The sequence below is a fragment of the Lagenorhynchus albirostris genome, chromosome 9, assembly GCF_949774975.1.
Source record: "Lagenorhynchus albirostris chromosome 9, mLagAlb1.1, whole genome shotgun sequence".
Lineage (NCBI taxonomy): Eukaryota > Metazoa > Chordata > Mammalia > Artiodactyla > Delphinidae > Lagenorhynchus > Lagenorhynchus albirostris.
In genome coordinates, this window is record NC_083103.1 from 49,759,495 (window position 1) to 49,773,086 (window position 13,592).

The 13,592-nt window shown below is 46.2% G+C and overlaps 1 protein-coding gene across 2 annotated transcripts; it reads left to right on the forward strand.

Moving 5' to 3' along the window:
• Positions 1–8,433: 8,433 nt before the first annotated feature.
• On the forward strand, positions 8,434–13,592 carry LOC132525298 (folate receptor alpha). Of its 2 annotated transcripts, XM_060157835.1 has the most exons (6): positions 8,434–8,470; positions 9,134–9,206; positions 9,293–9,466; positions 12,509–12,697; positions 12,897–13,032; positions 13,189–13,592. In XM_060157835.1, exons 3-6 carry the CDS (start codon positions 9,305–9,307, stop codon positions 13,473–13,475), a joined length of 774 nt encoding a protein of 257 aa, XP_060013818.1. In that variant the 5' UTR covers positions 8,434–8,470; positions 9,134–9,206; positions 9,293–9,304; the 3' UTR covers positions 13,476–13,592. The 2 variants fall into 2 exon arrangements, with proteins under 2 accessions (XP_060013818.1, XP_060013820.1); XM_060157837.1 differs by lacking the exon at positions 8,434–8,470 and having other exon boundaries at positions 9,145–9,466.

A 13,592-nucleotide genomic window follows, 5' to 3' on the forward strand; every position in this document is an offset into this window, starting at 1 on the left:
GAAGCCACTTAAAGTCAATAAAGTTATTTACGTTAATACAGTCACATAGCTCTATATACACTGATAAGGAACCATCTGTAGCACATCCTGTTAAATGAACCAAGCAAAGTGCAAGGGAATTGGGGGTAACCTTACTTCTAGGGATTGTCGCCATGGTATCCTGTTGCAAGATTGGCCCATCCACTCTCCACAGTAGCCTGGTCTCCCTAGGGGCTGAGTACACCTAGATGCCGGACTCAGGGCTGACCATCTGTTCTTGGATGTGATGAAAAGGCATTCTGTTCCTGTCATAATCTTTGATCATCTGCGATAGAAAGCCTTTGAGAGCAGTCATGCATAATGTGGGCTCCAGGTCAAAGCAAAAGGTAAAAAAACAATAGCTATAGTTTTAGGTGTCACAAATCACTGTACCTTTCATCTAGGGGCTGCTGAGAACCAAGGACGTTGATTAAAGACATTCAGGAGAATTGGATGAAGGTTGGTCTTGGCACTCACCAGGGACTATAGTAGAGTATTTAGCACCACTGGCAAATCAGTCAGACCTGGCCTTGGCCAGGATCATAGAAGCTGGGATTGGAGGGTGTGAATTTCAAAGAAGGTATGATTCTACAGGCCCACTGGTTGAGGACACACCACCCTCTCTTTGGACCCTGTGGGTGGGGTGGGGTAGGTCTTAACACTGTTTGTAAAAGTACAGAGATGGGAATAATATGACTTTGGTTACTGGAATAATTATGGTGGTGGTGGGGGGAAAGACCCCAGATCTGTGATCAGCCTCCATAGAAATATTTGCTCAGAAACATTGTCAGGATTGAGGAAGCCCTGAGGAGCCAGTATTATCTATGAAATCTTCTGTTCACTACTTCACAAGGACAAATCATAAAGTAATTGAGGCAGTGCTGATTTCTTGAATAATTCTTCAGTCCACTGTCTTAAAAGCATTGTGCAGAATATTCAAAGAGGATAAACAGAAATGTGAATTTCATAACTACTAAGATTTGTAACTGGCTGGATTTAAAGATTAGTGTGATAATCTGGTTTTCCTCAGAATCTTATTTTAGTAAGAATAACTGGGGAATTCCCTGGTGGTCCAGTGGTTAGGACTCTGCAATTCCACTGCAGGGGGCATGGGTTCAATCCCTGGGCAGGGAGCTAAGACCCCACAAGCCCCACAGTGTGGCCAAAAAAAAAAAAAAAAAAAAAAGAATAACTGCTATGTGACTGTATTAGGGTTATAAGCCAAATTATTTGAGACCCTAAAAAAGGCAGTACTATCACAGTGTTACCAGTTAGCTATTGCTGCATAACAAACCATCTCATAACTACGTGGCTTATTGTTGCAGGCCAAACTGGATGTTAAAATAAGTGGATTAAAGTATGATGAAGATATTTACATTGTGTCAAAGTCTCTTCCCACCAAATACTGATTACTCACAAAGGGAAACTAATAACTATATGGTAGAAAAACCACCTTAACCAAATGATTACTAGCATCCTGTACAACATCATGTATCCCTTGATATGATGCAGTGAGAAAAGGACATTACTCCTCTGATTTTCTTGCCAAAAATACATAATCTCTACCTAACTATGAGAAAATATCAGACAAACCTAAAGTGAGGGACATTCTATAAAATAACTGACCAGTACTCTTCAAAAGTGTCAGTCATAAAAGACAAAGACAGTTTGAGGAACTGTCATAGATTGGAGGAGAATAAAGAGACAGGACAATTAAATGCAATCTGGATTCATAGATTGATTGGATCCTGGACCAGAGAAGGGACATTGGTGCAAAAACTGGAAAAGATGAAATGAAGTTTATAAATGAATTAAGAGAATTGAATCAAAGCCAACTTCCTGATTTCTTATGATTGTACGCTGGTTATATTTCAACATTTGAGGAAACTGGATGAAAAGTATACGGGAACTGTACTACTTCTGCTATTTTTCTGTAAGTCAAAAATTACTACAAAATATAAAGATTAAAAAATAAAATACGTTTAGTGGTTTAAAATAATAGCTATTTTATAATATTTCAAGATTCTGTGAGTCAGGAATTTGGGCAAGACTCAGCAGGATAATCCTTCTGTTCCACGCTGCAGTGACTGGGGTCACTTGGTGGTATTCAGCTTGTGTCTGAGTTGGTCCTGAGCATCCAAGATGATTTTATTCATGTGCTTGGCACGTGGGCAAGAATTGCTGGAAGGCAGGCCTCAACTGCGGCCCCCTCCTCTCTATGTAGTCCCTGGCCTTCTCAATGTGGCCTCCCCTGCAGGGTAGTCAGTCTTCTTACATGGTGTCTCTGGGATCTAAGAGCTAGTATTCCAAAATACAGGAAGTAGAAGCTGCCAGTCCCTGTCTTGGTCAATTTGGGTTGCTGTAACAGAATACCATAGATTGGGGGGCTTAAACAACCAAAATTTATTTCTCACAGTTCTTATAACAGACAAGAACAAACCTGACTACCTGTCGGATCTCTTCCTTTAGCTCAAACCCTTGTGCTCTATTGCCCATGCTTACTCAAGCTGGCTCTGCACCTTTTGTAAAGAACGTTGCCTATAGCCTGAAATATACATGATAGCCCATTCTGGAGGCTCTGACCTTTAAAGGTATAACACTTTTCCCTTCGTATAGAGATAAAAAGTTGCAGAACAGGGACTTCCCTGGTGATCCAGCGGTTAAGACTCTGGCACTCCCAATGCAGGGGGGCCAGGTTTGATCCCGGGTCAGAGCCCGGCTCAAGGAACTAGATCCCACATGCCGCAACTCTAGATCCTGGGTGCCACAACAAAGATCTCACACATGGTGACGAAGATCCCACGTGCCGCAACTAAGACCCGGTGCAGCCAAATAAATATTAAAAAAAAAAAGTTGCAGAACAAAAAATAGCAATTGCCAGTTAGAACTTCACGCTTTCACTGTCAAGGGTGTGGGTTCAATCCCTGGTAGGGGAACTAAGATCCTGCAAGCCACATGGTGTGGCAAAAAAATAAATAAATGAATTAACTTAGAAAAGAAAATAACCGTTGCCTTGTTGCAGGTTTATAGGAACATTATGACCAGGATTTGGACAGCTGCAAGGACTAAGGATCCCTGAACCAAGAAGCGTGCAACAACCAGCCACACCTCCTCCCCCTTTTAGTACAAAAGAAGCCTGAATTCAAATTCAGGTAAGATGGTTCTTTGGGACACTGGTCCACCATCTTAGCCTGCTGGTTTTCCATGTAAAGTTGCTACTCCTTGCCCCCAAAACTCGTCTCTCAATTTATTGTCCTGTCATGTGGCAAGCAGTACAAGCTTGGACTTGGTAACATTCTGAAGCCTGGGAGTCTGAGGTCAGGGTGCCAGCACAGCCGGTTCTGGTGAGGACCATCTTCTGGGTTGCAGACTGCTGACTTCTTAATGTATCCAGACATGGTAGAGAGCAGAATGAGGCAAGTTCTCTCATGATTCTTATAAGGGCACTAATCCCATCTAATACTAATCACCTCCTCTAACCCTAATCACCTCCCAAAGGTCCCACCACCTAATACCATCACATGGAAGATAGACGGTTTCAACATACGAATTTTGGAGAGACACAAATATTCAGTCCGTAACAGTCCCTTATAGCCTGGAGCTAGAAACTGGCAGAGTGTTACTTTCACCATATAATATTAGTCAGAGCAGTCACAGAGCCTGTCTACATTCAAGTGAAGGGGACACAGACCTCACTTCTCAATAGTCAAAGAATTTGTTCCTTTTTTTTAACCCATCACACATGGGAAAGAGATTAGATTAATCATAACCCTTGGTTCTTGGCATACGTCTTTTGGTTTTTTGGATGTGCCACGTGGCTTGTAAGATCTTAGTTCCCCAACCAGGGATCGAACCTGCACCGTTGGCAGTGAGAGTGCCAAGTCCTAACCACCGGACCACCAGGGAGTTTCTCCAGCATACTCTCATCATTGATGCAGGCATGGACTGCCTTTATATATTTATTTGTTTGTGTATTTGCTTAGCTTTTTTCAAAAAGGCAAAGGAAAGCTTATGTTTTTCCTTTTTGTGTCATTTATGATTTGTATACCTGCTTGATAATATGACTAGAAAGAACTTCTAAGCTTATCTCTGGTTGGAATGGGGTGACACGATACTCTTATTTCTAAAATATCATATTTCCCTTATTTGCATTATTTGGCAAAACTTAGCAGAACTAAAAAAATAACTGTACAGTCTAAGAGCTTTCTGGAGAGAGAGGCTCGAACTTCCCTGGCGGCCCAGTGGTTAAGACTCTGCGCTTCCACTGCAGGACCATGGGTTCGATCCCTGGTCAGGAAACAAAGATCCCACATGCCGCTCATGGTGTGGCCAAAAAAAAAAAAAGAGAGAGAGACAGGCTCTAAAGATTGTTCTAAAAAGTAAACACAGGCTGTGGTTTCTCAGCTAAATTTCCTGTAGGTAAGGTAGGAAAATAAAACGTTTGATCTGGAGATGGTATTACAGTGAAAACGCATGGGCTTTGCAACTAAACCCACTTGGGTTGAATCCTGACTCCTCTACTTTCTAACTGTTTGGGAATTCAGCTAGTTACCAGAGCCTCAACTTCCTCATCCTTATGTTGGGAATAATGTCAACTTTGCAGGGTGTTGTGAGGATTACAAGACACAACAGTGTAAGTAAAGCGTCTATTATTCTAATTGGTATAAAGTAGTTCTCAGTATATGACTACTAGTGTGATTATGTACAGTAATGTTTAGTAGGCTACAAATAATACTTTCAAACTACTCCTAAGAGAAGGAAGACAGATAGATATATACACGTCCCTATTTAGAAACTGAAGATACGAAGACCAGGAACACACTGAAGATCACAGGCTGGTACAATGGAAGGAGGGCAGGGGACTGCTGACTGTGGTCCAGCACTCAGCACTGATGGAGCCCTGGGCAGGCAGATGGGGCAAGGTGAGCACCTCATAACCGGACACTGACCTTGTCACCTCAGACTTACCTGCAGCAGGACCATGTACTGAGAACAGACTGAAACCACAGACCCTGACCCCCTGGAGAGGCATTCTACTAGCTGAGTAAGTGATGACAGGATTTGGAGGTTTTCCCCAAATCATAATGGGAAAAAATCAATATACATGACTAAAAAAAAAAAACAAGGGGCTTCCCTGGTGGCGCAGTGGTTAAGAATCCGCCTGGCAATGCAGGGGACACGGGTTCAGGCCCTGGTCCGGGAAGATCCCACATGCTGTGGAGCACCTAAGCCTGTGCGCCGCAACTACTGAGCCTGCGTGCGCTCTAGAGCCCGCGAGCCACAACTACTGAAGCCCGCGTGCCTAGAGCCCGTGCTCCACAACAAGAGAAGCCACCGCAATGAGAAGCCCTCGCACCGCAACAAAGAGTAGCCCCCGCTCGTCACAACTAGAGAAAGCCTGCGTGCAGCAATGAAGACCCAACGCAGCCAAAAATAATAAATAAAATAAATAAATAAATAAACAAACAAGAGCAGTACCATTTGTCTTCCTAAGTGAGGTAGCAGTTTTACTGTCTGCAATAATGTTTGAGAAATGAAGACTGAGAATCAAGCACTTTTAGCTAGCAAAAGTGAACTTTTCCTTCTTAACTTTTTGTTATAATGGTTAATGAAACGATTTTTTGTCACAGAGAGCATTTGAATGAATTTCAGACCGTAAAAAGCACAAAGAAGTAACTTGAAGGTTATGCTATCAAATGTGACAATAATACTCTAGTGTATAAGTGTGGATAACTTGATTTCATGAGGTTTTTGTTTCTTTTGTGAAAAGCATAAATGTATAGTAAAAGTAGCCAAAAATGCAAAGCATAGAACAGTATGCCATCATCCGTGCATAAAAATGGGATATGTGTGGCATAAATGCATAGAATTTCTCCGGCAGTATACCCAAGGAACTAGGACTATTGGTAGCCTCATGTTTATACTTTTGTAAACATATGTATAGCATCCATAACTGACATGTAGCATTGTTTACATTGTTAATCATGTTATTCAAATTTACATAAATGGTATCAAATCAGATGAATCATTCTGTATCTTATTTTTCCATTCAACCTTTTGTATATTTATATAAATATACATAAATACATGTATATTTCAATAAGGTATATGTATATTCACATGGTTCAAAAATCAAAACAGCATAGAAAGGTTTACAGAGGAAAGTCTCATCCCTAAGCCGTGCCCTCTCCCCAAGCAACCACTTAAAAAAATTTTTTTTTGTACCTTTCCATAATTCTCTTTCTTTCTTTCTTCCTTTCTTTACTTTTTTTTTTGGCTGTGCTGTGCATCTTGCATGATCTCAGTTCCCCAACCAGGGAATGAACCTGGGCCATGGCAGTGAAAGCCCGGTATCCAAACCACTAGGCCACGAGGGAACTCCCTCCAAAGTTTTCTTATGCAAACACATATATTCTCCCTCCTCCTTTTTTACACAAAAGATTGCATTCTATTGTCACCTTTCTGCACCTTTCTTTTTTTTTTAAATTGAAGTATAGCTGACATACAATATTATATGTTACAGGTGTACAATATAGTGATTCACAATTTTTAAAGGTTATACTCCATTTATAGCTATTATAAAATATTGGCGATATTTCCTATGCCATACAATATATCCTTGTAGCTTATTTCACACATAAAAGTTTGTACCTCTTAAGCCCCTACCCCAGTGTTGCCCCTCCCCCCTTCTCTCTCCACACTAGTAACCACTAGTTTGTTTTCTATATCTGTTTCTTTTTTGTTATATTCACTAGTTTGTTGTATTTTTTATTCTATTTAAAAAAAATTTTTTTTTGGCTGTGCCCTGAGGTATGTGGGATGTTGGATCTTAGTTCCCCAACCAGGGACCGAACCCTTGCCCCCTGCAGTGTAAGCATGGAGTTTTAACCACTGGGCTGCCAGGGAATTCCCTGTTGTATTTTTTAGATTCCACAATAAGTGATATCATCCAGTTATTTGTCCTTCTCTGTCTGACTTATTTCACTCAGCATAATACCCTTCAAGTCCATCCATGTTGTTACAAATGGCAAAATTTCATTCTTTTTTATGGCTGAGTTGTATTCCAGTGTGTGTGTGTGCGTGTGTGCATACACATCTTTTTTACCCACTCATTTGTTGATGAACACTAAGGCTGCTTCCATATCTTGGCAATTGTAAACAATGCTGCTATGAACATTGGGGTGCATGTATCTTTTTAAATTAATGCTCCTGTTTTTTTGGATATACATCCAGGAGTGGAATTGATGGATCATATGGTAGTTCTATTTTTAGTTTTTTAAGAAATGTCCATACAATTTTCTACAGTGGCCACACCAATTTACGGTCCCACCAACAGTGTATGAGGGTTCCCTTTTCACCACATCCTCACCAACCTTTGTTATTTGTGTTCTTTTTGATGATAGCCATCCTGACAAGTGTGAGGTGATATCTCATTGTGGTTCTGATTTGCATTTTCCTGATGATTAATGATGTTGAGCATCTTTTCATGTGACTGTCGGCCATCTGCATGTTTTCTTTGAAAAAATATCTGTTGAGGTCTTTGCCCATTTTTAAATCAGGTTGTTTGCTGTTTTGGTGTCCTGTTGTAGGAGACGTTTATATATTTTGGGTATTAACTCCTTATCGGCCATATCATTTACAAATCTCTTCTCCCATTCAGTAGGTTGTCTCTTTTTTTTTTTTTTTCTGGTGGCACCACACAGCTTTCGGGATCTTAGTTCCCCAACCAGGGATGGAATCCATGCCCCCTTGCAATGGAAGCGCAAAGTCATAAACCACTGGACCGCCAGGGAATTCCCTTAGTAGGTTGTCTTGTCGTTTTGCTGATGGTTTCCTTTGCTGTGCAAAAGCTTTTAAGTATAATTAGGTCCCATTTGTTTACTTTTGCTTTTATTTCCTTTGCTTTAGGAGACAGATCCAAAAAAATACTGCTGCGATTTATGTCAGAGTGTTACGCCTATGTTTTCTTCTAGGAATTTTATGGTTTCCAGTCTTACATTTAGGTCTTTAATCCATTTTGCGTTTATTTTTGTATATAGTGTTAGAGAATGTTCTAACTTCATTCTTTTACATGTAACTGTCCAGTTTTCCCAGCACCACTTGTTGAAGAGGCTGTCTTTTCTCCATTGTATGCTCTTGGCTCCTTTGTTGTAGTTTAATTGACCGTAAGTGTACACACCTTTCTTCTTTCACTTAACAATATACTTGGAAATTTTTCCATATTTGTACATCAAGAGCTTCCTTATTCTTTTTCACCAGGTTAAATCTCATTGCGTGTACGTACCATAATTTGTTTAACTGGCCCCTAACTGAAAGACCATTAAGCTGTTTCCTAGACAAAGCCTCCAGCCTTCCTTGACAGAGCGGCTGATCAAGTAGTCAGGACGGGCTTATAAAAAAGTGTGCGGAGGTGGGGAGACACTCTACCATCCCAGGTGGACTGAAGGCAGAGGTAAGGGCAGGACAGGGAGGAAAGGCAGGAGGGGAGAGGCAAGGTGGGAGCTCCCCGGTGCCCTGGGAGGCTGGTTTCTCTCAGACTTTTCCTCTGGTGCCCCACCACCCACTACTCGGACTCAGCTTCTCCTCCACATTCCCCTTACCTCTTGGCCTTCCCCCAGGTCTAGGCCTGACTCTGCCCCGGGGAACTTCCCAAGACCCGTCTGCGGGGGTTGGAGAGGGTTGCCTCAGTGTAAGGACCTGGGGTTTATTTATTTCTCTGGGCCTGCAGTCTCACTGGCTTCCCACATAGCTCTGCCCCTACTCCCGGCTCCCCTGGCACATCGTCCAGGACCTGAAGCAAGAACTGAATGGCTCAGTGGCCTTCATGTGGCCCCGGGTCAGCTTTCCTGTCTGCCCCACTGGCAATCTCTGGGCGCCTAAACCTAGACTGCTTTGGGCTAGTGGGAATGGGCTGAGGAAGCAGCAGCAGAGCCTGTCTGGCGCCCCTCCTCTCACTCCCCAACCCCATCAGCAGATCATGCCTTGTGGTTCCTCTTATGCAGGACCCTCTGATTGTGGGTGAAATACTGGCTGGCAAAATCCGGAAGGGGATGTCTAGAGAGGGGTGGTGGCTCCCTCCACGTCACAGAGCAAGCTAGTGTTAAAATGTCCTCAGGTGAGGGTGGATTCCTACCATCCGGCCCAGACCTCGCCAGGCCGTTCGTCGCTCGGCTCAGCTGTGCTGTGGGGTAAGCTGGGTGGGGAGGCCAGAAGATCTGCACTTGCGGGGGAGACAGGAAATCTGACCAAGGGTCTGACGGTGGCTTTCTGGCAGAAGTGTGTGGACATGGCCTGGCGGATGACACAGTTGCTGCTTCTGGCTTTGGTGGCTGCTGCACGGGGTGCGCAGCCCAGGGTTTCACAGCCCAGGACAGACCTGCTCAACGTCTGCATGGATGCCAAGCACCACAAGACAAAGCCAGGCCCTGAGGACAAGCTACATGACCAGGTGAGGGGGGGTGATGTCTGGGGTAGGGGAGACGGCTGACCCCACAAAGGGGAGAAGTTAGGGAGATGGGAAGATCAGCTTTGGCAGGTGATGGAGGCGGGAGGGTGGCTGAGGTGATCCTGGTGGACCCTCTCTCAGGAGGCCACTACAATACCGGGGTGACTATTTATCTAGCACCCTCTATGGGCCAAGTGTTTTCCTCACGCCTTGTCGTGAATGTGTCCAAAAGGCCTCCTTGGTAGGTGGATGGTGGTCTCTACTTATACAAATGAGGAAATCGGCCCAGAGAGGGCACAGGTACATGTGGGAGCTGAGAAGCCAGTCATTAGCAGGTGCCAGGAGAGGGACTGGTGGGACCAGTCCCAACCTTCATTATGTGCCAGCCCACGGAACTCAAAGTCAAGGTAGAACAGACAGGTCCCTCATGGTCATGATGTGACAAACAACTACAAACAGGCCAGGTCCCCACCCACATTAGGTCCTGAAGAGACAGTGACAAATCAGGTACGCTGGGAAGACTTCCAAGCAAAGGGACCATTGGCCTTGGCCTTGGAGGATGAACCAGAGTTTTCCAGGAAGACAAAGAAGGAAAAGGCAGCCTAGCAGAGGACAGCATGTACACGGGTTGGAGGGTGACAGCACAAGCGGTGGCAAGTCTAGTGTGGCCAGAGCCAAGGATATGGCTGCACACAGAGCAGGGGAGGTGAGGCCTGAGTCCCCATGTCATAGGGAAGGCTCCTGAAGTAGCTCAGACAATCTGAGCTTGAAGTTGAACTCCAGGCTCCTGAGAGATGCCGATATCTCATTCCTTCCGGTCACCCCCTCTCCTCCCTACAAGGCTTCACGCTGCTGGAGGGCTAGGGTGTTCCCAGGGGAAGACTGGCATGGACGCTTCCAGGGGCTCCAAGTGAAAAGAGGGAAGCCCAGCAGCCCATTACCTCCGAGTCATTTCCAGCTGTTCATTTGCTCTGTGTGTGTGTGCATGTGTGTGTAGTAAAATATCCATAACATAAAACTTGCTGTTTAAGCATTTCTAAGTGCACAGTTCTGTAGCATTAGGTAGATTCACACTGTTGTGCAAACATCACCACCATCCATCTCCAGAACTTTTTCATCCTCCCAAACTGAAAGTCCACACCCATCACTGCATTTCTAGAACTTTTAAAGTTCTTTATAGGAATTGTGTTTTTTGCCGCACCCCGCGGCTTGTAGGATCTTAGTTCCCTGACCAGGGATCAAACCTGGACCCTCGGCAGTGAAAGCGCACTGGACCGCCAGGGAATTCCCAGAACTTTTTAAGTTCTAAAGGTTGCTTTAAAGAACGCTAAGCAGCACTTCGTCTTTGCCAAGAAATGATGCAGACACAGACCTTGGAGGGAGTCAGGTGATTCTAATTCTGAGGGATGCAGGCTATATGGGAGTGGCTGGTTTTGCTGAGTCTCTAGCATAGGCCAGGAAGTGCTTTTCATTCTATTTAATTTAGTCAATTAATTTATTTATTGGCCGTGTAGCACAGCTTACAGGATCTTAGTTCCCCGACCAGGGATTGAACCAACGTCCTTGGCAGTGAAAGCGTGGAGTCCTAACCACCGGACCGCCAGGGAATTCCCCGCTTTTTTTTTTTTTTTTTTTTTGCGGTACGCGGGCCTCTCACTGTTGTGGCCTCTCCCGTTGTGGAGCACAGGCTCCGGACGCGCAGGCTCAGAGGCCACGGCTCACGGGCCTAGCTGCTCCGCATGTGGCATCTTCCCGGACCGGGGCACGAACCCGCGTCTCCTGCATCGGCAGGCGGACTCTCAACCACTGCGCCACCAAGGAAGCCCATCCCGCTTTTCATTATATTAACTAACTCTTTTGGAGGCAGAAACCACTGACCCTGGCTGACAGGTCGGGGATGAGGTGCATGGGGTCTTGCAGGGCGACCAAGAGTTGAGCACCTAAGGAACTGCATGCACGAAGCTGGGGAGGCCTGGAAGCAGGTTCTGCGGCAGCAGCCCCGGGAGTGGGCTGGGTTATTGGAAAGGGGTTGGTTTGGATCCACCCTCAGGGATTTTCCTTAGTTTCTCCTGAGTGCCTAGACCTGTCACATCTCCCTTCTCACTTGAGCCTGGATGCTAGAGTTCATCTCAGACATTTTTAGCAACTGGCTCATGATTGCTCAGCTCTTGACTCCCAGCCTACGGCAATTTCTAAAGAGAAATCTCCACCACTTCTACCATCTTACCTGCCTTGAATTCACCTTTCTAGGATTGCGTCCCATGTTTAGCCAGGCCCATGTTCAGGCCTATGTGTGGTCATTGCCCCTCTGTGCCCCGCTGCTTTTAAGACCTACCAGGAGTCCCCCTCGCCTGGGGTTCCGGACCCTGAGAGAGCCAGACTGGCCCCTTTCCCCTCCACCCCTCACCGCAACCCGGACCAGGCTCCTCCCTCTCCTCTCTGTCCTGACGTAAAACCTTAACCTTACCATCCACAGGGGGTGCAGCTTACTTAAGCTCTGTAAAAATCGGAGTAACGATCTTTTACTCGATAACCGGTTATTGAGAAGATAAACTGCAAAAGCCTCAGGGACTTTGCGTCTGCTATTTTCACTGCCCCCAGTGTTCTCTGTCTCCCCCCTCCCCACCCCTAACTAAAACCATAAGCGCAAGGAGGGCAGAGATGTGATCTATTTTGTTCATTACAGTATTCGCAGCACCCAGCACAGTGCCTGCACTCAGTTCATACTGTCTCAGTGCAAAATGAGTAATCTAAATAACCCAGAAAACATGAAAAAACTTTGTAAACTGCTGAGACATGTACAAATAATAATTGCCCCCCCAGACGATGGTTCCCCAGGTCTCCCACATCCCCTGTGTTACTTTCTGTTAAAAGTCAATACTATTATTGCCTTTACCCCACAATGAGGGCTCCTCAAGGCCAGGCTTAGAGGCAACCTCCCCAGCGACGGTTCCTCTGGGTGACCTACGCGAGGCAGAGGAACCACATTCTGGAGGAGATGGCCATGGTGGGTCAAGGACTTAGCCCCGTGTCTTCCCCTCCCAGTGCAGTCCCTGGAAGAAGAACGCCTGCTGCTCCGTCAACACCAGCCAAGAAGCCCATAAGGATATTTCCTACCTGTACAGATTCAACTGGGACCACTGTGGCAAGATGAAGCCTGCCTGCAAGCGCCACTTCATTCAGGACACCTGCCTCTACGAGTGCTCGCCTAACCTGGGGCCCTGGATCCAGGAGGTACAGGCACCATCCCCACAGACATGAACCTCAGCAGAGGGCAGGGCCCACCGGCCACTTGCAGGGAGGGCGTGGTCCAGGAACTCTGGACTGAGGCCGGAAGAGGCACCGCCCCCTCCCCCAGCCCTGGACCCCATCAAGGCTGTAGCAGCTGAGATCCCTGGCTGACTGGAGCCCTCCCTCCCCCCGCTCCCCCCAGGTGAACCAGAGCTGGCGCAAAGAACGGTTCCTGAACGTGCCCCTCTGCAAAGAGGACTGTCAGAGCTGGTGGGAAGACTGCCGCACCTCCTACACCTGCAAGACCAACTGGCACAAGGGCTGGAACTGGACCTCAGGTGAGGGACTGGGTGGGGGTGGGGGCGGGGGGAGGGAGGGGTTTGGAGGTGGAGTGGGTGTGTGGAACGAGTATATGGAGATTTGAGGCTGTGGGGCTGGTGGAACAAGAGACGGTTCTGGACCCAGTGGCTACAGGTCTTCCATCCTCCCCACAGGGTATAACCAGTGCCCAGTGAGAGCTGCCTGCCACCGCTTTGACTTCTACTTCCCCACGCCTGCTGCTCTGTGCAATGAAATCTGGAGTCACTCCTACAAAGTCAGCAACTATGGCCGGGGCAGCGGCCGCTGCATCCAGATGTGGTTCGACCCGGCCCAGGGCAACCCCAACGAGGAGGTGGCGAGGTTCTATGCTGAGACCACAAATTTTGGGGCCATGCCCCAGGGGATTGGACCTCACCTGCTCAACCTGACCCAGATACTGCAACGCTGGTTCCTTGGCTAAGCTGTTTCCACTGCTGACACCTGGATAACTTCCTTGCCTGCACCCAACCTCAGCTCAGCCCAGCTCCACTCTCTCAGATGAGAAGGACCCACAATACCCTGGTCATTGGTTCCTGAT

What these genes read in the sequence shown, in the direction of transcription:
- LOC132525298 (XM_060157835.1), top strand. Translation starts at nt 9,305, where the DNA reads ATGGCCTGGCGGATGACACAGTTGCTGCTTCTGGCTTTGGTGGCTGCT. An exon ending in AGGACAAGCTACATGACCAG is followed by an intron (nt 9,467 to 12,508) that starts GTGAGGGGGGGT and finishes TTCCCCTCCCAG; the next exon opens with TGCAGTCCCTGGAAGAAGAA. An exon ending in TGGGGCCCTGGATCCAGGAG is followed by an intron (nt 12,698 to 12,896) that starts GTACAGGCACCA and finishes CGCTCCCCCCAG; the next exon opens with GTGAACCAGAGCTGGCGCAA.